Source organism: Mesoplodon mirus (genome assembly GCF_964341445.2).
Source record: "Mesoplodon mirus genome assembly, chromosome: X".
Lineage (NCBI taxonomy): Eukaryota > Metazoa > Chordata > Mammalia > Artiodactyla > Ziphiidae > Mesoplodon > Mesoplodon mirus.
This window is the reverse complement of record NC_138981.1, coordinates 91,529,248-91,556,172: the sequence shown is the minus strand read 5'-3', so window position 1 is coordinate 91,556,172 and position 26,925 is coordinate 91,529,248. Positions and strand designations below refer to the sequence as shown.

The following is a 26,925-nucleotide window of genomic DNA, read 5'->3' as shown; positions in this document are numbered from 1 at the left end:
CGCCCAGCGGCTGCCAGAAGTGCGTCAGACCCCGCGCTGTGTGCAGCGGCTGGGTTCGTGGTCGGGGTGCTTCGTGGAGTGAAGTTGCTGGGCTGCTGCTCTTCTTGCCGCTCCCTGGCTCAGGGCCGCTGGTCGACCCGCACCCTCCGCGCTCCCCTTGGCCTCGATGTTGTCACCTTACAGGCGGCTCTTTGCAGAAGCACGACCTCCTCGCCCCGCTCCTCTTGGTTATCCCACGCCCCCCCTCGTCTATCGGCCTCCCACTCCGCAGCGGTCTCCAGGGTTCTCGGATGTTCGGAGCTATGGCGTCCCGACATGCGGCGGGCCCCTGTGCGCCTACTCCTCATCAGGACCCGGCCCTTGGCGGGCGACGACCCCAATCCCAGGTGGAAATTGCACTTTGGCTTCTGACCTCTCCTCGCCTGATGTTCCTGACGTCGTTCTGGACTTCTTTGATTGGTGAGCGGGGTCGCCAGGCTGCCATGAGCTGGGCGGGCAGAGGGTGAGTGGGCGACCTCTTAGAAGGAGACGGCTGGAGCAGACGTGGGTCTGGGCTTTTGAACCGCTGCCCACGCGCGCTGCCTGCTGGCCAGTCCGTAGAGGAGTTGGTGGTGGGGCTGGGCACGTGCAGCTGCGATGGAGCCCCCTTGTTTCAGCCCCTGTGTTGCTGTGGTACCTAATAGCGCTGAAATGGCGGGGGTCGGGGAGCTACCGCCCCAGGGTCCACCCCTCCATCTCCAGGGACTGAGTTCTCCTCAGCCAGGTATACTGGCCCCTGTGTGTGTGTGTGCGTGGGGGGAGGGGGTGATGGTGCGGTGAGGGCTAAAGTTAGTATTCCGTGCTGAGTTGACGGCTGGTAAAACTGGGAGGGCCTCGAACGGCCTAATCCCAGATTCCGCTCCCCACTCTGCTCCACCAGATAGGGTCCTCTAGCAACAACCCTTCTTATTAAATGCACCGGATGCATTCCTGCTTCTTACCCCTGAATAGTGTTTCCTTGTCAGCCAGCAGAACGATTCAAACAAGCCAATCACATCCTTGCTTAGGCACCAGGGCGTACCTCACCCTCTTAGCACTGCAAAGCCCGCCTGCCACAGAGCCTTCTGGTTCACGCTGTTCCAGAATGCAACCCCCACGTGTCCTGCATGGCCTGCGATGTCCTCCTCTCCTGGGCTGCCCAAGAGGTGGGTCAGTGGGCCTCCGAACCTGTCCCCATAAGCACCGAAAAGGTCTGGACCACTCATGATTAAATGGAGATAAAACCCAAAGCTGTAAATTTGCCCTGCTAGAAATCTAAAATATTCTGAGGGAATTTGTATAGAGAGAAAAGACAAAATAATAATAATAATAATTCCATGCAGCGCAAGTGGCAGCACCATAGCAGAAGATGGTTTCAGTCCACCCACCTCTGGCTTGGGGGCCCAGCAATCTTCTGCTGTGCCACTCCTTTGCGTATGCCTCTGTTGCAGTAAAAATCCTGATCATCCTAATGATAGGGAAAAGCAACCATGGCACTTTTGTGACACAGTGATGAAATTAACCCCAACTTAAGCCAGAGTCCTTAAGACTTAGTAAGCAACCATTGCCATAGGGGTGGCTTCTATCCCTAATGAAACTGGTTTGATGCTCTCTGAAGGAAGAAATCTATAAATATGAGCAGATTAGAGAGGACACCCCCTCACCCCCACACACAAAGTACATCCAGTGACAAACAAACAACAAAAAGAATCAGAGAGAAAGAAATCAGAAAACTTGAATGCAGAGGGAGGAAACAATTTAAATTGATACAAAGGTCCACAATTCAATCCACTTGGAAGTCTAGAATTTGCTAAAAGAATTTATACCCTGGTGAGACCTTTGTCCTTGGCAGACAGCTGGCTTCTCACTGTGTCCTCACATGGCCTTTACTTTGTTCAGTGTGGGGAGAGAGAGAGCCCTGTGGCATCTGTTCCTCTTTTTATAGGGATACCCCCCTGTTGGATTAGAGCTCCAAGGTTATCACCTAGATTAACATTAAGGCCATATCTCCAAATATAGTCACACTGGGGTTAGGGCTTCAACCAACGAATTTTGGGGGAACAGAATTCAGTCCATAACATGGTTTTTTTTTTTTTTTTTTTTTTTTTTTTTACTTTTGTCTGTTGGGTGTTTGTTGCTGTGCACGGGTTTTCTCTAGTTCCCGTGAGTGGGGGCTTCTCTTCGTTGAGATACACCGGCTTCTCACTGCAGTGGCTTCTCTTGTTGTGGGGCACGGGCTCTAGGTGCCCGGGCTTCAGTAGTTGCCGCATGTGGGCTTAGTAGTGGTGGTTCGTGGGCTCTAGAGCTCAGGCTCAGTAGTTGTGGCGCACGGCTTAGTTGCCCCATGGCATGCGGGATCTTCCCGGACCAGGGTTCAAACCCGTGTCCCCTCCATTGGCAGGCGGATTCTTCTTTTTTTTTTCGGTTCGTGGGCCTCTCACTGTTGTGGCCTCTCCCGTTGCGGAGCACAGGCTCCGGACGTGCAGGCTCTGCGGCCATGGCTCACGTACCCAGCCACTGCGCGGCATGTGGGATCTTCCCGGACTGGGGCACGAGCCCGTGTCCCCTGCATCGGCAGGCAGACGCTCAACCACTGTGCCACCAGGGAAGCCCAGGACATTCTTGTAGGTCGCCATTGCCACAGTGCTGTCACAACATACTTATTACATTTATATGCAAACAATAACACATTCACTTACCCATATTGTCACAAAGAGGAATTAACTCACGTAGGCACGTCAAAACAAAGATGCTCACACCTCCCAAGAAGCTCACAAATTATCTCAAACTCAGAAAAAAGTACCCTCACACACATACTTCCATACATTCCCTTATACAAGTATACTTACATTCACATATCACAGAAAAACACACATACACAATCATCACATAAGAATATGCTGACATGCACTCAGATGCTCACCAATTCACTCATATAGATGAGTACACACAAAATATTCACTTAAACATACAGACTCCTTCACAATAAGGCACTCTCAGCCGTGGAAAGGCTTGCATATACCCAGTAACGTACACTCACCTAGTAACAAGACGCTTTCACACATGAACTCCTAAGAACATGCTGATGAATTCCCTCATACATAAACACTCTCAGATGCACGCATACACACACTGACACATTCACTGCACATAAACCTACTCAAGCAGTCATTCAATCACATGAGCATGCTGACCGTTTCATGCACATAGAGACCTATATTCATTTCCCAACACACCCATTCACTTTTCATGCACCTGAACATGCTCACAATCAGGAACCTACATATACACTTGCACATAAACATGATCACATTCGTCACGAAGCCCCAGCATTCACTCACATAAACTCACAAACATACTCCCATGCTCACATTCCACTCATACAGTGTACTCACACTTTAACAAGCTCACATAAATAAACACAATAAACCCTCACACCTACATGAATATGCTATCATTCATGAACATGCTCACAAATTCACATGCACACACAAATGCTTTTTCAATAAATTCAAACATTTCAAATATAATCACACTTGAAGACATGTAAAAGTTCATATATTCATGCTCACAGTGTGCATGCTCACCTATAGAGACTCAATTGCATTAACACACGTAGTGTTGACTCATCCCAATGAACATACTGACTAAAAACTCAATACTACTCATTCACATTCGCACCATATGCTCGCACGTTTACTCAGGTATGCTCACAACTTCACTCATTTCCATGAGCGTGGTCAGACATTGACTCCCTCACTTGAACATGCTCACAATTTCACTGATGTACATACTCATAGCTGCTCATACAAACACACTGATACATTCACTCCATAAAAATGAGCTGACACCTTCACTCAGTCGCATACCATGATTACCGTTTCTCTCACAGGGATACCCAAAAATATACTCTCCAGTGCTCCCATTTAGCTACCCACATTAACATGCTCACCATCAGGAACATGCTCACGTATGCCCTTGCACACAAATATGCTCGTGCTCACCACAAAGCTCACGCATTCATTAATCCATACGCTCAAGTGAACTCAAGTCATGTGTTCACAGTTCACCCACACAGTATACATGCATGAATATGAGCATAAAATACATTCATACACGCCCATGAACATGCTTTCATCCAAGCATTTGGTCACAAGGTAATGCATACACATGAACACCAACAAACATTTACTTGACCAATCAAATGTTCTTCCGTGAGCATACTCCAAGACACGTACAAATTCACATAATCACTTTCAAAAATGTGCATCCTCACATATACGCACAGGATCACACACTGACTGACCAACATTAAGATGAGTATAGTTCACTTCTTGCAGTGAACATCCTGACGAGTTCCTCACATATGTAAACATGCATACATTCGCACTCACACACACACTTCCCTTCACTCACACAATCATGTCGACAACTCAGTGAGTCACAGAAGCATTATCACACATTCACACAAATGAATATGATGAAAATTCATTCATACGCCATACATATTAGGTTTAGAGTTCCACAATCACACATTCACTTTCAATTTTATGCAAATTCTCATTGTCTCAAACGGAGACATGCTTACACATTCACTTGCACAGAAATCTTCTTACAGTCACCAAGAATCTCACAAATTCTTACAACACGTAAAACACTTTCCCTTACAACACACTTTCACACATGACCTTACTCAGATGTACTCCCACATAAACAAGATAAAAAAGAAACCCACCATATAGTCACTACACAGAAACATGCTAATGTGTCTGTACATGCTCACCATCCATACATACAATGAGTGCAATGAAACATCACTTGAAAAATGCTTGCTCACAATGAAGGGGCATGAGCAGGCTCACACATACACTTACACAGAGACATACATATATACACACACTCACACATTCATCACTCAGCAAAAAGTTTAAGCATTCAAGCATCGAAATATGCCCACAGAGTCACTCATATTTAAAGACATGCATTCACACACGTGGACTGACACATTCAGTCACACAACGTGGTGACATTCACTCAGCCACATGACCATGCCCACATTCATTCACACAGAGGCTCCCACTGAGACATTCACTTACACATGCAGATTAACATTGAGAAGATCAGGATCATGCTTGTAAGAACCCTCACACAAAAACATGCTCACATCCACTATGAAACATACAGTTTAAAACACACATATGTCAAATTTCCAATGCCATCCTAACACACTGTCACATGTATAAGTTTACACATTCATTCTCACGAGTGTACATGCTTACATATGTTCACACGCTCAAACATTCCCTCAGTCCTGTTAACATGCTTATAGTTCACTCACTCAAATGCACATACAAACTGGCTCACACACATACCCATACTAACATATGCACACTCAGATCCTCAAACATTCCCACAAAGTAGCTCGTACCACACTCGCATAAGCATAATCACATACTCACTTATACACACGAAAGTGATTACAAATTCCCTCACATTCTAGACACATTCATTGCATGTATATGCACACACTCACACATTCACTTTTCCACGCAAATTATCATTGTCACAAACACAGCATGCTTACAGACTCACTTGCTCAAGAACATACACTAAGAATCTCACCCATTCGCTCAATTACATAAAATCACATTCACTCACACATGCTCTCAGAGTAGGTTATTCAAATATAGTTGTACGTTATCAAGATCACATGAGAACCACCTGCTCATACCCGCTAATATGCTAATAGGATTGCACATGCTAACAAATGGACGCGTAGAGATGGGAACACAAATATTCACTTTGTAAACACAAATTTACACTTAAGAACACAATCACCCATGAGCAGGCTCTCACTTAAACCGTCATAGAAGACATGCTTGCGTACATAAACATGCTCACACAGTCACTCACAAAACACACTCAAATACTCATTCAAATATGCCCACAAAGTTGCTCACATTCAAAGACATAGAAACATTCACGCATACCGACACATTCACTCCTTCGCACAAACCTACTCAAACGGTCACTCAATCACATGAGCGTACCCACAAATTCATTCACACGGGGACTCAAAGATACATACTAAGATGCTCCCACTAACACATTCACTTATACATGCACATTAATACTGTGAAAATCAGGAACATGCTCCCATGGACACTTACACATAAGTGTGCTCACTTCTAGGTGAAGGTCCAGTAGTCACTCACAGAAGAAAATACACTCACATGCACTTACACTCATGTTTGTATTTCACTCGCAGAAATACACTGAACGATTCAAGTCACGGTAATAAACTATACATATTCACTAACTCAGAGAAACATGATAACAGCTGTACACATGGTCACAAATTTAAACATACAGTTGAACACACAAACATGTCAGCATACACAGATGTACAGGTTCACATATTCACCCTAAAGAAGATAAATGCTCGCATAGAAGCACGTGGTTACACATTCACTCACATTACCACTTGCATTCACTATGCAAATGCATATAGTGACAACTTGCCCACATCCATACACATGGTAACTAACGTACATTCACACCGAAATGTTCATACTTTCACACACTCACAAAAAGTATCCCACACCTCACTCACTTTCATGAGCTGAATTACACATTCATTCACTCATGAAAGTGATTACAAATTAACTCACTTGCAGATATGCTCATTGCAGTTATAAACACCCATTCACGCATGCACATTATTATTGTCACTAAGAGTAACAAGCTCATATATTCACTTGCACACAAATATGGTCACACCAAGCTCACAAATTCACTCAATTACACTACTTAAGAATAGTTGCATTCACTCACTCACATGCTCACAAATTACTTTATTCAAATATATTCACTCATTTATGAGATCACTTGAAAAACAAACTCACTGACTGAGAACTCAGCATTACACTAACCTACATTCACATGCTTATAAATTTATTTATACAAATGAGCACACATACATGTTCACTGTAAGTGTGCAGATTTACAGCCAGGAAATTACTCTTGCCCCTAAACCGTCTCACACATAGACTGTTGCACACAGATATCCTGACTTACATAGAGGTACACATTCACTCAGAAAGCACACCAAATATTCACAAACTCAAACACAAAAATTGACTCACATTCAACAACACATATGCATTTACACTCACACACTGACACATTCACTCTTTCACACAAACATGCTCCAACGTGCATTCAATCAAATGACCATGCTCACACATTCTCTGGAACTGGGATACAAATATATACAGTCAGATGCTCCCAATCCACACCTTCACTTACACATGTCATTCACAGTCCTAACCTCCAGAGTATGCTCACACGGATGCATGAAAACAAACATGCTCACATCCAACTTGGAGCTCAAACATTTGCTCACAGAAGAAAACACACTCACATGTCCTTCCATGTACACACCCATAATTTACACGAATGCTCACACTACCTTAACTAGCTGAAAACAGTGAATCTGATACTTATTCCCTAACGTGCTAACATCCATACACATGGTCACAAATTAAAAGATGCACTTTAACACGCACAAACATGTACATCAACACAAATATTGTCTCAGATCTACATGTTCATATATTCAGTGTTGTGAGTGGACCAGCTCAGATATACGCATACTTTCAAACATTCATTCACTAATATTAACATGCTTAAAATTCACTACTCAGACACGTGAAGTGACAAATTTACTTACACATATACACATATATACCCCTTCAGACACTCAGGCATTCATATACCTACCCAAAATTTCCCACATCACCCTTGTGAGCAAATGCACACATTCACTTATACACACAAGAGTGATTACAAATTCGCACACATTCCAGACATGCTCATTGTGTGTATATGCACAGTCCTACACATTCATTTACTCATGCAAATTTTTGGTCATAAATATTAACATAGTCACAGATATAATTGCACACAAACATGCTCACACTGACTTAGAAGCTCACAAATTCACTCATTTATATAAAAACGCTTACATTGACTCACACATATGGGCATGAATGACCTCATTCGAATATACAGCTGACCCTTGAACAACAAGAGTGTCACCTGTGTGGGTCCACTTATATGCGGATTTTTTTCAATAAATATACGGCTAGCCCTCTGTGTCAATGGGTTTTGCTTTCACAGATTTAACCAGCTGCATATCACGTGCTATGTTTATGATCCACAGTCGGTTGAGTCCGCGAATGCAGACTACGGGGATAGAGAGGGCTGACTATGGGACTTGGACACTCTCAGATTTTGGTATCCTTGGTGGGTGCTGGAATGAGTCCCCCGTGAATAGTCTGCAACTACTGTAGTCACATATTAACAAGGTCACAAGAAAACATACTTGCTCATCCACTGTACATGAATATGCTAACATGATTCGCAGGCTTACAAGTTCATTTATACAGGTGAGCATACAAAAGTGTTCACTTTAAGCGTGGCAATGTAGATCCAAGAGACCACTCTCACCCATGAACAGGCTCACCTACACACTGTCACAGACAGATGGGCTCACATACATACACTCACACATTCACTCACTGACAAAACACTTAAACACTCAGACATTCTCAAACTTGCCCACCAATTCACTCCCACTCACAGACACACATACATTCACACATACATATTGACATTCACTCCTTCACACGAACGTGCTCAAACACTCAATCACATGACCATGCCAAGAGATTCATTCACACAGGGACACAAATGCATACATTCAGGAGCTCCCACTCACATATTCACTTACACATGCACATGTTCACTCTTAAACTCAGGAACATGTTCACATAGGTATTCACATACAAACACGCTCACATCCTCCATGAAGCTCAGAATATCCACTCAGAGAAGCAAATACACTCACATGCACTTCCACTCATGTTTATTCAGGTTTCACTTACACAAATATACTCACCTGTGAACTAGCTCACCACAGTGAACCTGATACACGTTCACTTACTCATACAAACATGCTAACCCCCATGCATATGGCTGCAAAGTCAAGGGTACGCTTGAACATACATTTACAGCAGTCCTCAGAGACTGAAATACTAGCACACTTTGAGATTACAAGGCCGCACATTTACTCTCACAAATGCACAAGCTCACGTACATGCTCATTTGTTCACTCACATTATCATGCTTACAGATCACTCACTCAAACACATATACTGGCACATGTACTCACACATACTAACATACATTCACACTTGGTGGCTCACAGTTCACACACACAGTAGCCCCACCTCATTCAGATTATCATCATCAATCATGCACTTAAAACATAAACATGGTTACAAGTTCACTCACACTCCAGGTACACTCATTTCATTTACACATGCACACACCCATTCCCTTACCCATATAAAATATCCTTGTCACCAACAGTAACATGCTTACATATTGAGTTGCACAGGAACACGCTCACAGTCAGCAAGAAGCTCATGATTTCATTCATTCACTTAAAAAACCATTACATGCATTCCCATATACATGCTCCCTTTTTCAAATATATTCACACATAAACAAGAACACACAAAAAACACATTTACCCCCAACGACTCAGAATTATGCTAATCTGCCTTCACGTGCTTACAAATTCATTCGTACAAGTGAACACACTTAAATATTTTAAACACAAATTTGCACCTACGAAAACACTCACCCATGGACATGTTCACACTTATGTCACACAGAGATATGCTTACATACAGTCACATGTTTGCACACTCCCTAAACATGCTCAGAATTGCCTACAAATTTAAATTTAAGAACACGTACATTCACATGCATCCAATTATACTTTCACGGCTTCACATAAACATGCTGATATATTCAGTTAATTTCATGACCATACTCATAAGTTTACTCACATGGGGACCCGAGTATAAACACTCAGGTGCTTCCCAATGCTGTTACCCACACTTTCACTTGCACATGCACATTCTTGAAATCAGGAACATGCTTACGTATAGATGTACACACAGATATGCTCACATCCACCGTATAGCTCCACCATAAGCTCACAGAAGAAATGCGCTCATATGGACTCACATTCTCACATTCTCTCACATGAATATGCAGACACAGTACCTAGCTCAGCAATGATCCGGACACATTCTCTCACTCACAGGAACATAGTAACATCAGCATTGTCAATAAAAAAGTATGCCATATGGAGTTTAAGGCATGGAAGGCTTTTTTCAGGACCATTGTAATAGGGGCCAGGGACTATTGCCATAGGGAAAATAAACTCAACTCCACATACAAGACAGACAGATGACAGTTTATGGCCAACAGGGAGGGTGAGGGAGTTAGTGAATGGCAGATTACTGAGGGGAACTTAGGTATTGTGTTGGTTAATTTTAGGTGTCTATTTGATTTGAGTAAAAGATGCCCAGATTGTTGGTGAAACATTTCTTGGTGTGTCTGTGAGCAGGATTCCGGAAGAGATTAGCATGTGAACTGGCAGACTTAGTAAAGAAAATTGCCTTCATCAATGCAAGTGGGCATTATCACAATCTCTTGAGGGCCTGAATAGAACTAAAAGGCAGTGGAAGGATGAGTTTTCTCTTTGCTTGAGCTGGGACATCCATATTATTCTGCTCTTAGACATCACTACTCCTAGTCTGGGACCTTTGGACTTGGACCAGGATTTGCAGCATCAGTCCCCTGATTTTTGGGCCTTCAATCTTGATCTGGGACTTTCCTGTTTGTCAGGCCTTCAGACTTAGAGTGGTTTATACCACTGGCTTTCTTGGTTTCCCAGCTTACAGACAGCAGATTGTAGGACTTCTCAGCCTCCATAATCTCATGAGCCAATTACTATAATAAATCTCCTCATCTATATCTATATCTATATCAACATCTATATCTCTATACAACAGAGAAATAGCATTAATATAAAGATATATCTATAAATATACAGATATTAGATATCTGACATAGCTATCTAGATATATATACCTACCATTGATATTGATCTGTAGATATAGATAGATAAGCTATCTATATGCCTATCTGTTTCTTACTGGTCCTGTTTCTATGGAGAACCCTGACTAACACAAGGATGAAGGGAGGCTGGGGGGTGGAACTTGATTAGACCTCAAGAGGAGGGATGAAGAACTTAGATACGAAGGAGGGGGGGATTCTTGCTAAACTGGCCTAGGAGGATTTTTGCTAAAACTGGGCTTGGCAGGCCAAAGATAGGATCAAGCTTGAGGCCTAGTGAAGAAGAGGACTCAGAATGGCCTCAAGTTTGGTTAAGAAGGGAGTTACTTTGAGTTCCCCTTCTTGTGCAAGGCAAGAAGAGGCATTCTTTTTTCCTGTGAACAATATAAGTCCATTTCTCATTCAGTCACCTTTTGTTCATTAAGGAACAACTGAGCCATCTGCTGATGTTTGGTAGTAGAGGATATTTGCTGGATCATGCCAGGAATGAGGCATTTAATGAGGGGGATTTCTAAGAAAAGGAAAAGAAAGATTAATGTTTGTAGTGGACTATTTGAAGCCAGCTTCTGAGTCCAGAAGGACAGCCCATTGAAGATGCTGGGCTTGAAGCATGTTTAGATGGTGGAGTGAGGATGGCAGTGGCAATCTGATGGATTTCCTAGTTTGCAGTGGATGTTTTCTGATGGCCTAGACATCAGTTAGGTTTGGGTAAGATCATCCACAGTCATGATTATTTCGTGGAGCAGAGCATGGGAGATAAAGTGAATTTCCCGAGTGGCCCACATGGCAGCAGTTCCAGGCATGAGGATCATACATGATCTGCTGCAGGGAAGAGTCCTTTGAAGTTTACATCAAGTTGTCCAACTTCAGCTCACAGGGCTTCTTTAGATCCTGTGAAACAAAGCCAGTTAGAAGAAAACCTAAGGATCCAGTAAGAATCTGGGTGGTCAGCTTTGAGTTCTCTGCGATGTCAAATCAGGAGGGTTGGAGAAAAATTGGAAACGTTAGTTTGAAGAGTTGTAGCCAGATGTTGAAGGAAATTGGAAGAATTGAGAATTTGGTAAGGACTGACAAAATGTGTGAGATAGCAGGAGCTAGTCCAATTTACATGTAGGTAACACAACCACGTAGTTTACAAAGAAGTGCAAATTAGCTGAAAGATAATGAACGGGACCAGAATCTCATCCCTCACGAGGGTGTGTTTTGTATTGAAATATAAAATTTCACTCAACCGTCACTTCCTTTTTTTTTTTTTTTTTTCTTTTGCGGTACGTGGGCCTCTCACTGTTGTGGCCTCTGCTGTTGCAGAGCACAGGTTCCGGGCCACTCCGCGGAATGTGGGTTCCTCCCGGACCAGGGCACGAACCCGTGTCCCCTGCATCAGCAGGCAGACTCTCAATCACTGCACCACCAGGGAAGCCCCGTCACCTCCCTTTTGATCAAAGATAATCAAAGTAAGATTATTCTTGCTTATAGAGTGTCTGGTCTTATTAGATTTGGCTTGCTTATTTGCACAATTGCAGCAAGAATGATAATTGACCACATAGGCCATTTTTAGTTTACTCTGCTGGAACTTTTCATAAGGAGTCTCACTCCGATTGGACTTTTAAAAGCCTCTCAAAGCTAGGAATCCAAGCCCAAATCTCACCACCACAATTCCCCTGCAGTACCTATAGATCTGGGTAAATTAATCTCTTCTTGAAGGCCCCCAAAATATCCTAAGTTTCCTAGGCCTGCCATGAGGTGACCTCTCCCACTCACCTATAAGGCTGAGAAAGCTGTGAACCAGGTGCCAGGCCCATTTTCCCAAGAAGACTTCGTAAGCATTGGCTCCATAAAGTCACCTTTAGTTCCTTAAAACTATCTGGTCATATCTGATTATATATATTGTTCTCAACTATGAGAGTCTGGGACTTCCCTGGTGGTCCAGTGGCTAAGACTGTGTGCTCTGAATGCAGGGGGCCCGGGTTTGATCCCTGGTCAGGGAACTAGATCCCACATGCCACAACTACGAGTTTGCATGCCACAACTAAGGATCCCACATGCCGCGACTAAAAGACCCCACATGCCACAGCTGAAGTTCCCGCATGCCGCAACGAAGATCCCTCGTGCCGCAACTAAGACCTGGTGCAGCCAAGTCAATCAATCCATCACTATTTTTAAAAACACTGTATTCTTTCAAAACATGATAGTCCACTCAGAGCTTTGGTCATATTGTCAAATCAATTATGTTCTGTTCCCAGGAGGAAGGATTCTTATTGAACCTAAGCAGTTCATTGTATTACTGTGAAAATAAGAATACTTAGTAAGAATATTCAAATTCTAGAGTGATCAGGCAGGCAAAAAAAGATAAATACTTCATTTCTGCTTACAGAAGTATGATCTACTAAACTGTTATGAATTGTAGATAGCTGAAGTTAGAAAAGTAGGCAGTTCTTTATATCCAGAAAACAGAACATTAAAGCATCAGCAGTAGTCCAAGCAAAAGCCATAATCGTCCTTGACCAATTCATTCAGCCCTATGTAATTCTTGTTCTGCTTGATCTTGGGTTAGCCATCTCATGAACTTATCAGCTTCTCCAGGAGAATTGTGGAAATCCTGACTCAGGCCGGTGGTACGGTCTCAAAGTTATTTAAGCAATGCCATTAGGAGTTCTGTGCCTCAAGAGTACCTGGCATAGTCCTTTCTGTGGGACTCCAAGATAGTCCCATTTTGTTGAAGATAATTACTGTGGCCTGTAGCTGATTGCAAGAGCTTTCAGGGAGGCATCAAACTAAAACAAGTGTGGATGACAAAAGAGTGAAAATGGCCATGGTAAAAGACGTGATGAAAGTTCATTATAAAAATGATGCAATTGCCAAGGACATTTGGTTGTTTCTGTGGCATACAACATTTTAAGACACTAACTGGCATGACAGCTGATAACATTATGCTGATGTTGTCTAATTCTAAGGCAAAGCAGCACCAAGATACGTCATGGACAGTAAGGGCACTGACATTTATAGGAATTAATACCATTTCTGAAGTATTTGTATTAATAACATTTTACACATAGAAATATAAACTAGAGAAGGTTAAGCATCCCTTCATATTTGGCAGTGCTTCCTGTGCAACTCAACTTATCAAATAAACCTACTTATTGTAACATCTCTCATTTACAAGGTGAAAGAACAAACTCTGGATTTTCCGCAGGCCCTCTGGGAAATATCAGTGTCAGTATGAGATCAAGCAGATTTCATTTAGGATTTGAATTTGGAAAGACCAAATATCACTAGTTGTGAGAAATGGCAAAAGATTTGTACACTTGGCTAAATAGAATCATGGGTCACTAAGAAACTATTTGGCCACCTATTTAACCAGAGTACTAATATAAGATTTCAAAAGTAGATATTGGAAGTAATGTGATTAAAAAGAGCCTTCTCTCTTTTAGAAGTAAGAAGACTCATTTATCTTACAAATAAAGGACATGATAAATCAACAAGAAGCACAGGAAATTATTCTGATAAGACACAGAATCTCTGCTTTCTATGGAGATTACTTAGAAGGTAAGGAAAAACCTATTATCATCTCTTATTAAGAGCAAACCTAAGAGGGTTTTGTCTTAGCAACTTTCAAATATACAATATAGTAGTATTAACTGTAGTCATCACGCTGTACATTACATCCCCATGACATTTATTTTATAACTAAGAGTTTGTACCTTTTTTATGGCTTCATAGCTGCGTTTCATTTTTTAATATATTTTTATTGAAGTGCAGTTGATTTACAATGTTATGTTAGTTTCTGGTGTACAGCAAAGGGATTCAGTTATATATATAAATATATATATACATATATACATATATATATATACACAAAGACACACATTCTTTTGCATATTCTTTTCCATTATGGTTAACAACAGGATATTGAATATAGCTTCCTGTGCTATGCAGTAGGACCTTGTTGTTTACATATTTTATGTATAGTAGTTTATATCTGCAAATCCCAAACTCCTAATTTATCCCTTCCCCACCCCCTTTCCCCTTTGGTAACCATATGTTTGTTTTCTATGTCTGTGAGTCTGTTTCTGTTTTGTAAATATCAATAAGTTCATTTGTATCATTTTGTATTAGATTCCACATGTAAGTGATATCATATGATACTTGTCTTTCTCTGTCTGACATACTTCACTTAGTATAATAATCTCTAGGTCCAACGATGTTGCTGCAAATGGCATTATTTCATTATTCTTTATGGCTGAGTGGTATTCCATTGTATATATGTACCACGTTTTCTTTATCCATTCATCTGTCGATAGACATTTAGGTTTCTTCCGTGTCTTGGCTGTCGTAAATAGTGCTGCTGTGAACATTGCAGTGCATTTATCTTTTTGAATTAGAGTTTTCTCTGGATATATGCCCAGGAGTGGAATTGCTGGATCATATGGCAACTCTAGTTTTAGGTTTTGAAGGAACCTCCACACTGTTTTCCATAGTGGCTGCACCAATTTAATTTCCCACCAACAGCGTAGAAGGGTTCCTTTTGCTCCTCACTTTCTCCAGCATTTAGTGTTCGTAAACGTTTTTTTAAATTTTATTTTATTTTCTTCATTTATTTGGCTGTGCTGGTTCTTAGTTGGGGCACGTGGGATCTTTGTTGCCCCATGCAGGATCTTCATTGCACGTGGGATCTTTTAGTTGTTGCATGCAGGATCTTTAGTCGTGGCATGTGGGATCTTTGGTTGTGACATGTGGGATCTTTTAGTTGTGGCATGTGGGCTCTTACTTGTGGCATGCAGGGTCCTTTGGTTGTGGCATGTGGGATCTAGTTCCTCGATGAGGGTTTGAACCTGGGCTCCCTGCATTGGGAGTGTGGAGTCTAAACCATTGGACCACCAAGGGAAGTCCCTGTTTGTAAACTTTTTGATGATGGCCATTCTGACCGGTGTGAGGTGAGACCTCATTATAGTTTTGATTTGCATTTCTCTAATAATTAGTGATGTTGAGCATTGAAGAAGATGTCTTCTAATCCTAGTTTTTTTGAGAGCTTTTATCATGGAAGTTTCTTGAATTATGCTAAAGGCTTTATAAATGTCTCTTAAAATGATCATGAGGATTTTTCTGGTATTCTGTTAGATGTAGTACACTTTGAGTACTTTTTTTAATATAAATTTATTTATTTTTATTTTTCTCTGCGTTGGGTCTTCATTGCTGTGCGTGGGCTTTCTCTAGTTGCGCTGAGCGGGGGCTATTCTTCATTGCAGTACGCGGGCTTCTCCTTGCAGTGGCTTCTCTTGTTGCAGAGCACAGGCTCTAGGCGTGCCGGCTTCAGTAGTTGTGGCACGTTGGCTCAGTATTTGTGGCTCAAGGACTCTAGAGCGCAGGCTCAGTAGTTGTGACACACGGGCTTAGTTGCTCCGGGGCATGTGGGATCTTCCCGGACCAGGGCTCGGACCCGTGTACCCTGCATTGGCGGGTGGATTGTTAACCACTTCTCCAGCAGGGAAGTCCCTACACTGTGATTTCTTTTCTTTCTTTCTTTCTTTCTTTCTTTCTTTATTTATTTATTTATTTATTTTTTGCTGCTGTTGCATCTTTGTTGCTGCATGCGGGCTTTCTCTAGTTGCAGTGACTGCAGGCTACTCTTCGTTGTGGTGTGCGGTCTTCTCATTGCGGTGGCCTCTCTTGTTGCGAAGCATGGGCTCTAGGCACGCAGGCTTCAGTAGTTGTGGCACATGGGCTCTAGAGCGCAGGCTCAGTATTTGTGGCACATGGGCTTAGTTGCTCCGTGGCATGTGGGATCTTCCCAGACCAGGGCTCGAACCTGTGCCCCCTTCATTTTTGGGTGGATTCTTAACCACTGCTCCACCAGGGAAGTCCCTACACTGTGATTTCTTAATGTTAAATCAACATTATATTCCTGGGATACAAATCCAAATCAACATTATATTCCTGGGATAAAAATCCTTTGGTCAGGGCATACAATCTTTGTGTATGTTCTTGGACTGCTACAGGCATTATACCCAAGGAGTCTAGGTCGTTTACAGGGAGAGTCCAAAACGGGTTCCAAACAGGCAAGTACAAACAGGCAAGAAACTCATACAATATGGAAGATTCTCTTCTATCATTATACACAATCATGCATGAAGTGAATCTTTTTTTAGAATGAGAAAAAGTTCATAATGAAAAAAGATAACAACTACCATGAACAAAAATTACAAACTATCACACACACACACACACACACACACACAAACACACAATGCCACATATGGCATGATTCCATTTCTATGAAATGTCCAGATTAGGCAAATCCATAGTGGCAGAAAGGAGATTAGTGGTTGCCAGTGTTTGAGGATAGGAGGGAATGGGGTATGACCGCTTCCTGGGTATAGGGTTTCTTTTTGAGTTGATGAAGATGCTCTGAAACTAGATAGGGGTGATGGTTGCACAGCATCGTGAATGTACTAAAAGAACTGATTTGTACATTTTATTTTTAAAACTTTTTATTTGATTTGTCCATTTTACAGTGACTAAAATCATTAATTTTATGTTATTTTATTTTCACTTTAGTTTAAAAATAATAAAGGAAGAAATGTGCAACCCCGTCTTAACAGAGAAGAGGCTTCTTGTAAAAAAAAAAAAAAAAAAAAGCCTGAGTTGGGACGTTAAGGATGATTAGGGCTTAGAAAGTCAGTTTGGGCCAAAGCTATGCATAAGGTCTAGTTAGAGGAATGAAGATGGGCAAAGATCCATTAGAAGAAAGAGAACATAGTATATTTGAAGGAGTAAAAGATGATCTGTGCAGCTACAGCAGTGAGCATGGAATGTGTTCATTTTGTGATGTATGCAGACATTAATTTGCACTTACTCTGTGCCAAGCTCGACATCAAGTAGGCCCTTGTAAAGTATTAGCTCATTAAATCTGTACAGCAATCCGGTGAGGTTGGGACTATTTTTCACCTCATTTACTGATGGAGAAATTGAGAATTATTATAGAAGACAGGATTTGAGATATTAAATCCTGAGCCCAAGATCTCACAGCCTGTAAGAGAACTGGAACTTTTATCCAGACAGTCTGGTTTGAGAGCTCACACCCTTTAAGTGCCACAGCTGCCCAAAGACACCAGGTCCTGCCTCTGCAGGGCAGCTCATCTCATGAGTTTAAAGACACAGGGGATTGGAAAGTGTTTCTGTGTAGAGTTTACGTTTACAGTTTGCCTAAAGTTCAACCGAAATAATCTTTACCCATACACTCACACACACCCACTCAACCCTCCCGATACATTTCTGAGTCATACAAGGTTTTTGCTTTTACATAGTGTTTGCACAGATTTTACCTTTAGACCTCCCAATTCTTCCCAAATCTTAAGGGTATTTTGAAATCCTTCAGGTAGAAACACTGCCTCACCTGAGAGTGGTGTTCCATCAGGGGCGCAGGCAGAGGTGTTGAGTATATCTGAGGCTAGGATATTAAACCAACATATGGGGAAGGAAGCTTTTTTCCTAATCTCTGAGTTTCCTAGGTGGCCATGGGAGAAAGAAGAGAAGTCATTATGTACATGAAATTTTCTACATCAAAATTAATGATATATGTAAATTTCATTAAAATCTGTCAGTGGTTCCCTATTTACTATCTAAACATGAGTACACTTCCTAACAAAGGTCTTAAATTTTGTTTTTGTGTTTTTGGAAGTGGGTGTTACTGATGTTATAGTCACTTCTGTGTTTATTTTGTGTCAGAAGGCACACTGTTTGCATTCTTTGTCAGGATGTATAAGAGGAAGTAGATGCGAGGTAAGTAAAATTTGTTTAATATCTGAGCTCAAAATTCTATAACCTGTTCTAAGTTTCTGGGTCTCTGTCAACCCTATTTTGCCTTTCCAGCTGGCTCACTATTAAGCTGTGCCTGTAGAGATTTCCTGAGAGAGACAAGACGTCTGAAGGAAGGAGAACCTACCATGTCTTGTCTCTGTTCCTGTTCCTCTCTGTATCACCCCCAAAGACAAGAATAGTCTTGCAAATGAACTTTTATTACTTTATTTATTTTGTTTTTATTTATTTATTATTTTTGACCGTGTCAGGTCTTCGTTGCTGCGCATGGGCTTTCTCTAGGTGCGGCGAGCGGGGACTACTCTTCGTTGTGGTGTGCGGGCTTCTCATTACGGTGGCTTCTCTTGTGCAGCACGGCCTCTAGACTTGCGGGCTTCAGTAGTTGTAGCACGCGGGCTCAGAAGTTGCAGCTCACAGGCTCTAGAGCACAGGCTCAGTAGTTGTGGCTCACAGGCTAAGTTGCTCCGCAGCGTGTGGGATCTTCGCGGACCAGGGCTTGAACCCATGTTCACTGCGTTGGCAGGTGGATTCTTAATCACTGTGCCACAGGGAGGCCCTCTGATGAATTTTTAAGAAGAATTCTTTGATATGTCTTTTATATAATTGTGATATGTTCTTTATCCTTTCATCTGCCCAGAACACTTAGCTTGTCTCCATTCCTTGGCTCTTGTGAATAATGCTGCAATGAGCATAAGGGAGCAGAGCAGAAATCACCTCCTTTGGATCTGTTTTCAGGAGTGGGATTGCTGGCTGATCTGATAGTTCTACTTTCAGTCTTTTGAGGAACCTCCATGCAGTTGTCCACAGTGGCTGCACCATTTTACTTTCCCACCAACAGGGCACGAGGGTTCCCTTTTTACCACACTCTTGCCAACACATGCTGTCTCTTGTCCTTTTGATAATAGCCATCCTAATAGGTGTGATGTCTTAATTGCAGCTTTGATTTGCATTTCCCTGATGGTTAGTGATGTTGAACACCTCTTCATATACCTATTTGCCAGTTGTATGTCTTCTTTGAGAAAATGTTTATTCGAACCCTGTGCCCTTTTATTAATTATTGGTTGATGGTTTTTTTTTTTTTTTTTTGCTGTTGAGTTGATTGAATTCCTTTTATATTTTGCATATTATCCCCTCAACAGATAACATGATTTGCAAATATTTTCTTCTGCTTCACAGGTCAGTTGCCTTTTCATTTTGTTGATTGTTTCCTTTGCTGTGCAGAAGCTTTTGAGTTTGATGTAGTCCACTTGTTTATTTTTGATTTTGTTGCCTTTGTTTTGGTGTCATTTCAAAAAAATATCATTGCCATAACCTATGTCAAGGAGCTTACCCCTGTGTCTTCCTCTAGGAGTTTCACAGATTCAGGCCTTACGTTTAAGTCTTTAATCCATTTTGAGTTCATTTTGGGGTATGGTGTAAGATAAAGCTCCAGTATAGTATCTTTGCACGTGGATATGCAGTGTTCCCAGCAGCATTTATTGAAGAGACTATCCTGTCCTCATTGTGTGTTCTTGGAGTTCTTGTCAAATAGTTGAACATATATGTGTGGGTTTATTTCTGGGCTCTATATTTTGATCCATTGGTCTATATATATATATATATATATATCTGTTCTTATGCCACTACCATACTGTTTTCATTACTATACCTTTGTCATATAATGAAATCAGGAACCATGATGCCTCCAGGTTTGTTATTTGTGGGGTGGTTCATCAAAGGGTACAAATGATCAGTTATAAGATGAATACATTCTAGGGATCTAATGCACAGCATGCAGATTTAATTTAAGATATTGTATGGTATGCTGGAGACTTGCTGAGAGAGTAGATCTTAGTTTTATCCCACGCACCACCCCAAAAAACCTTTAGCTATGTGAGGTTATAGATGCATAAATTAGTTTGACTGTGGTAATCATTTAACAATGTGTACATACATCAAGCATCACATTGTTCCCCTTCAATATACAAATTTTATTTGTAAATTATACTTCCATATAGTTGGAGGGGATGGGAGTAATGTGTGTGCTGTTCACATGGAAAAAATTAATTACTGTAAACTGTCAGAGGTGAAGCACAGTATTTGGGTTACTAGAAAAATACACTTTTAGTCAGCTGTCTTCAATAAACTCAATGAGCAAAAGGAAACAGTGATCAAAGAACTAGGAAACAATGAGAAAGATGTATCCCAAAGAGATAGAAATTATAAATAGGGACAAAATAAAAGTTCTTCAGGGGCTTCCCTGGTGGCGCAGTGGTTGAGAGTGTGCCTGCCGATGCAGGGGGCACGTGTTCGTGCCCCGGTCTGGGAAGATCCCACATGCCACGGAGCGACTGGGCCCATGAGCCATGGCCATTGGGCCTGCGCGTCCGGAGCCTGTGCTCCGCAATGGGAGAGGCCACAACAGTGAGAGGCCTGCGTACCGCAAGAAAAAAAAAATTCTTCAGCTGAAAATCACCGTAAGTGAAATGAAAATTTAATAAAAGATGTCCAACAGCAAATTTGAACAGGAGAAAAAGAATCAGCAAAGTTTAAAAGGTTAGTTGAAATATCCAGTCTCTGGAAAGGAAAAGAGGAGCAGAAAAAGCAAAGAATGAAGAATAATGAGCAAATCCTATGAGACTTATATGCATCAGCAAGCTTATCAATGTACACATAATGACAGTGGCAGAGGCAGAGGAGAGAGAGAAAGGGGCAGGAAATCTTTAAAGAAATGATGCCTGAAAACCTCCAAACTCGGAGGAAAGACATGAATCTACACACCCAGTAAGTTCTACAAACTCCAAGCAGGATAAAATCAGAGATCCCCACCTAGGCACATCATGATCAAATTATCAAAAGTCAAAGACAAAGAGTGAACCTTGAAAACAGCCATAGAAACAACTCCTCATGTACAAGTAATCGTCGGTAAGATTTGTGCCCATTCCTCTACAGAAACCACAGAGGACAGGTGGCATTGGAATGGCATATTAAAAGCGTAGAACAAATGAACAGAAATACCCTTTCAACCAAGAATTCTATATGTGGGGGAAATGAAGGGGAGTTAAAGACATTCCAAGACCAACAATAACTGAGAGAGTACATAGCTAGTAAGCTTGCCCTATGGAAAGTACTGAAAGGAGTCCTTCAGGCTGAATTGAAACAATGCTGGGCACGTATTTGAAGCAATATGAAGAAATAAACCACAAAGGCCAAGGTAACTACACAGGTAAACGCAGAAGCCAGTATTGCTGCACTTTTGGTTTATATCTCCTCTTTTTGTTCTCATATATGATTTAAAATACAAATGTATAAAGCATTAACTATAAATCTCTGTTAATGGGCACCAAATATACAAACATGCCGTGTGTCACCATAATTAAATAAAGAAATGTGGCAGAGCTAGGGAAAAGCAGAGGTTTTGAATACTATGGCAACTATCTCCGTATTAATACAAACTTGATTATTATAAAGCTAAGATACTAATTGTAACTCCCAGTGTAACCACCGACACTACCCCACAAAAAGCTCCAGCACTAAAAAAAACTAAAAAAGTACAGCAAAAGGGGTGATGAAGGATCACCTTGTACACTATAAAAATGTAATTAATAACAGAAAATACAGTAATTGAGGAGTGAAGGAACAAAAAACGACTGACATGTGGAAAATAAATAGGAAAATGTCAGGAAAACTCTTTCCTTGTCAGTAATCAATACAATAACCATAGATAAAACTGTTCAACGAAAAGACAGCACCAGTGAGTGAACTTCAGGCAGTCACCTTAGCGCTGGATGCTCTGGCCAACAGTTAGCACCATCTGCACATTTTCATAGACAATCAGGCCGTTGTCGTCGGTCTGGCTGTCTGGTCCGGCCCATGGCGGCAGCGACGTTTCCTTGTGTAAAACTGTCCCCTTTGGGGTAAAGAGCCTTGGGAATCTCTTGGCCCACAGACTCCCAAATTATAAATCCAGGTCACACGTGTCTCTACATATACTAAAACCACTACGCAGGGCTTCGCCAAGACCCTCCTTATGGGATTTGGTGTTCCGGGCCTTATTGATGGTGACCGAGGCATGCATTTTACTTCACAGGATACACCACGCTGGGCTCTTGAACAGCCTTCAGTGGACCTTATGCCTCCCTACCTGGCCTTAGGCTGCAGGACTCAAGAGTTCCAGAGTGGCTTACTTCCACAAGTTCAGATTCCATTACACGAAAATGGCACGTTTCTGTCGCTTGCAACACGCCAGAGGTGAATTATAGTATAGGGTCTGACTGCATCCTTTGGTGTTTGACTGCTGAGGGCTTTTAAACGTCAACCCTCCCTCTTCCTCATTGCCCCACCCTCCACTCTCTCCTTTGGCACGGTTGTAGGGTGGAGGGCAGGAGGAGTGGGCATCAAACGACACTAGCTACTGCCAGCACAAGGGAACTGTCATGCTGGCCCCATCCACTAATCACAGTAGAACTCCCAAAGCAATTTCTTCCATTCCTGACTCTCTGAAGTCTATTTTGGAGCAGCTTGAAAAGGCTGCCCTGCTCTCCCCCCAGAAGCCTCCTCACGTAAGGAATACACTTTGCATCGCGTCTCTGTAGTGTGTGTGTGTGTGTGTGTGTGTGTGTGTGTGTGTGTGGTGTCACCAGTCTTGACTGACCGTTGAACCCAACTTGGGATAGGAGGAGTCCATAGTGACTCAGGGTGGCAACAACAGCTCTTCTCCTCAGCCTTCCCAGGAGCGCACTGCAGAATGTGTGCTTCCCATCTGTGAAGCGTTAGGATGTGTCAAATTAGATGTCCTGGATCCCAAGGCAGTGTGCTTACTGGAAGTAAGGGACATAGCTTATGTTCTCCTGAACGTGAAGTTACAGCTGACACCCAGTCTAGCTTCTATGCCCATCAACAGTAGTAACTGGGATTAGCATAAAATAGTTGTTGATTTCTTCCTCGTTTTCAGCATTCGTTACCCTTGACCACTCGGCTAAGTGGGGCTGAGTACAACAAAAAGTCTCGGACTGTTGACCGAGAAATGACTCTAGGAAGCCTGTGCTGTTAAGGTCTGCCATGCTGTATTAGTCTGCTCAGGCTAATAAAATGCCTAATAAAATGCCATAGGCTGGGCGGCTTAAACAAGACAGTTATTTATTTCCTAGAGTTCTGGAGGCTAGGAAGCCCAAAGTCAGGGTGTCAGGATGGTGGAGTTCTTGGTGAGGGCCCTCGTTTTGGCTTGAAGATAGCCACCTTCTTCCTGTGGCTTCACGTTGGGATGGTGGGAGGAGAGTACCATCTATGGTCTCTTCCTGTAAGGGCAATAATCCCAATGTGTGGACCCCAGCCTCCTGACCTTACCAAAACTGAATGACCTACCAAAGACCCAGTCTCCAAATACCATCTCCGGGGGGTGGGGTGGGGCTGGGGCTGGGCTTCTCGTATGAATTTGGGAGGCAAGGGGTGTGCACAATCCAGTGCAGAGCAGGTGCTCAGCCCAGTCTTTAAAAGAAATCTCTGTCTCTGTCTCTCTCTCTCTGTCTCTCTTCCCTCTCTCTCTCTGTCTTCATTTCTTGGAGGCTGCAACGGAATTGGGGAGCCCTGATGAAACACTCTCCAGCTCCTGTCTTTACTGCTTCTTCCACTCTCCATTCTCACTGCATCCATATCGACTCTGTATGTCCTTTTCTAAGGAGCCTTAACAGCATTAAAACCTCCAAATTCTCTTGCTGTCTCCTGTGGGAGGTTTTAAGCGTTGCTGAGATTTGATCTATACAACTTCTCTCTCTCTCTCGGTTTTGAACTAAGTGTGTCTGTATCAGTGTGAGCTGCCCCAGGGTGGCAATTGGGGAAAACATGCAGGTTCCCATACCCCAGGGCGCCGCCTTTAGGGGTATTGTAGTTTTGCTCTTGCAGTTGTGGAATGAAAAGAAGGGATTCCTGTGCGCTCACAGAGGCTGAGGGTGAGCTGGCCCTTTAAGGCCTCCAGGGAAAGTGAAGACCTTGATCACTCATTGGACGGTGGTGCTGTCAATCCTTGGCTGCTGGCAAATGAGCTTAGAGTCGGTGCTGGAGGAAGTGGCCCTTCGTTGACCCTTGTAAGGTGCGCCTCCCGTCACCAGCCAATCAAGCTCTTTCCCGCCTTGTGCGCAGCAGGCGCGGCCCAGTCTCGGTGGGGCACTCGGCGGGCAGGCCGTCTGCACTTCCCGTAGCGGGGCTCGCAGAGGAATCTTCTCCGACTCTGGTGCCCTGGGCAGGCGGCTTCTCTGCAGCCCCCACCCCGTCCCGGTGGCCCAGCTGCCAACAGCGTCCCCTCCCTCAGCGGCACTCAGCGCAGCGGCCGCCATCTTCCCCACGGTCGTCACTGCAGCCCGATCCGTGTCTGGCGTGTCCCTCCAGCCATGTCTGCCACCGAGGAGCGTGGGCCGATCCCAGGTGGCCAGGATAGAGCTGGTGGCAGGGCGGGTGGTGACCCCAGTCCCCTCGGGGTCCGTGCCTCCCCTTCTGGAGGGATGGATGGAGTCGAGGGGGCCGCGGCCCTTCTGGCTTCCCTGGGGCTCTCCAGAGCCCTTCACGGGGAGGATGGTGGGCAGGAGGCCGCCCAGGCCGCAGTGGCAGAAGACTGGGATGCAGAGATGGTGGAGGAGGAGGCGGAAGAGTTTGAATTAGACACCGAGGACCGGGAGGAGGCTGAGTACCAGTCAGAAGAGGGGGAGGAAACTGAGGAAGAGGTCGAGGAGGAGGAAGAGACAGAAGAGGAGGACGAGCATGGGCAGCTAGGCGCGGGAGTGGTCGCAGGCCGCGGGGCGCCCGCGGTGCAGTTTCATTCCCTGCTCCGGGATGTGGCCCATTGTCTTCTGCACCACAGCCACTACAAGGACCGTGTCCTGGTCGGGCCCCACGCCAGCCGCGTGATGGTCAGGCGCCACTCCCGACGGCCCTCGGACCGTGCAGAGGCTGCCGCGCTTCCTCACGGGCAGGAAGACCTGGGAGAGGCAGGTGAGGTCTGGGGGGGGCGAGTACGAGGCAGAGGGCCTCCCGCCCTGGGAGCCACGGGAGCCTGCGGAGGGGGTGGCATCCCAGAAGGCAGAGGAACCGGTGGCGGGGGCAGGGGAGGCTGAGTTCTGGGCGGGCGAGGTCCTGGCTGATGCCTCCGAGTCTTGGGTGGCTGGGACTTGTGGACCCGTCGAAGGGGCCGAGGCTGGCGAGGCGCGGCCCAGTCCCCTGTCCCTTGCAGCCCCTGACTGGGCATCGGCCTCAAAGGCAGGGTGCACTCAGCGCTGGCCTCTGGCGGTTAAGTAGCGGGTCAAAGCTTTCAAAAACCTTCAGGCACGATATGCACAAGTAGAAGCCCAATTCAATAAAGACCTTTAGGATCTTGAGAAAAAGTATGCTGCCTTCTACCAACCTAGGGGCAAACAAATGGCATACCTCACTTTTGGCTGACGGGCTTTGAAAAATGTAAAGATTCTCAGTACGATGACCTGAGAAAATGATGAAATGGCACAGGGGCACATTTCAGTGGCTGAGGAATCAATGAGATTCGCGGTAGAATTTGTCTTGAAAGCGGGTGAACACTTTCCAGTGAGGTTCTGGCAGAAACATACAAAAATCCGCTCAGAATCAAATGATTTCGATCCCTTCTCCAAAGGGCCAGAAATAATCAGCAGCACAGTGTGTGAGATCTCCTGGAAAGAGGGGGAAAATGTTGTGAAAACTGTCAAGCAGCAAAAGGGTGAGGGCCAAGGAAGTGCTGTATCAACCAGTAGGAACATGATCAGTTATTCTTCTTCTTTATTTATTTATTTTCTGACATATTTCTCTTCTCCAGATCCTCCTGAGAGCAGAGAACTAGATTCTGCTGCTGATTTTAAATCGGGAAATGTTTCCCACCACCTTGGGATGCCAAAGTCCGTATCACTCGACACTAAAGAAGAGAGTGAATATCATTATGAAAGTGCTGAGGAAGAGAAAGAGGATGGAGATGAAAAAGCAGAAGAAGGACCGAAGCTGGATATGGTCTCAGCAGAGGGCAGCTCTGGAGAACACAAGGTATTATTGTATAGTGCAACCGGTCCTGACATATACCTGTTACTGACAGCTTTATGTTTGTTTTGTTTACATCCTTAA

General features: G+C 43.5%; 1 protein-coding gene across 1 annotated transcript; it reads left to right on the top strand.

The window, feature by feature from the left end:
• On the top strand, window positions 1-26,925 carry LOC309796262 (uncharacterized protein; the record flags this gene model as incomplete). Its single annotated transcript, XM_082609308.1, has 4 exons — window positions 1-459; window positions 14,448-14,562; window positions 25,664-25,794; window positions 26,627-26,925. Exons 1-4 carry the CDS (start codon window positions 291-293, stop codon window positions 26,923-26,925), a joined length of 714 nt encoding a protein of 237 aa, XP_082465434.1. The 5' UTR covers window positions 1-290.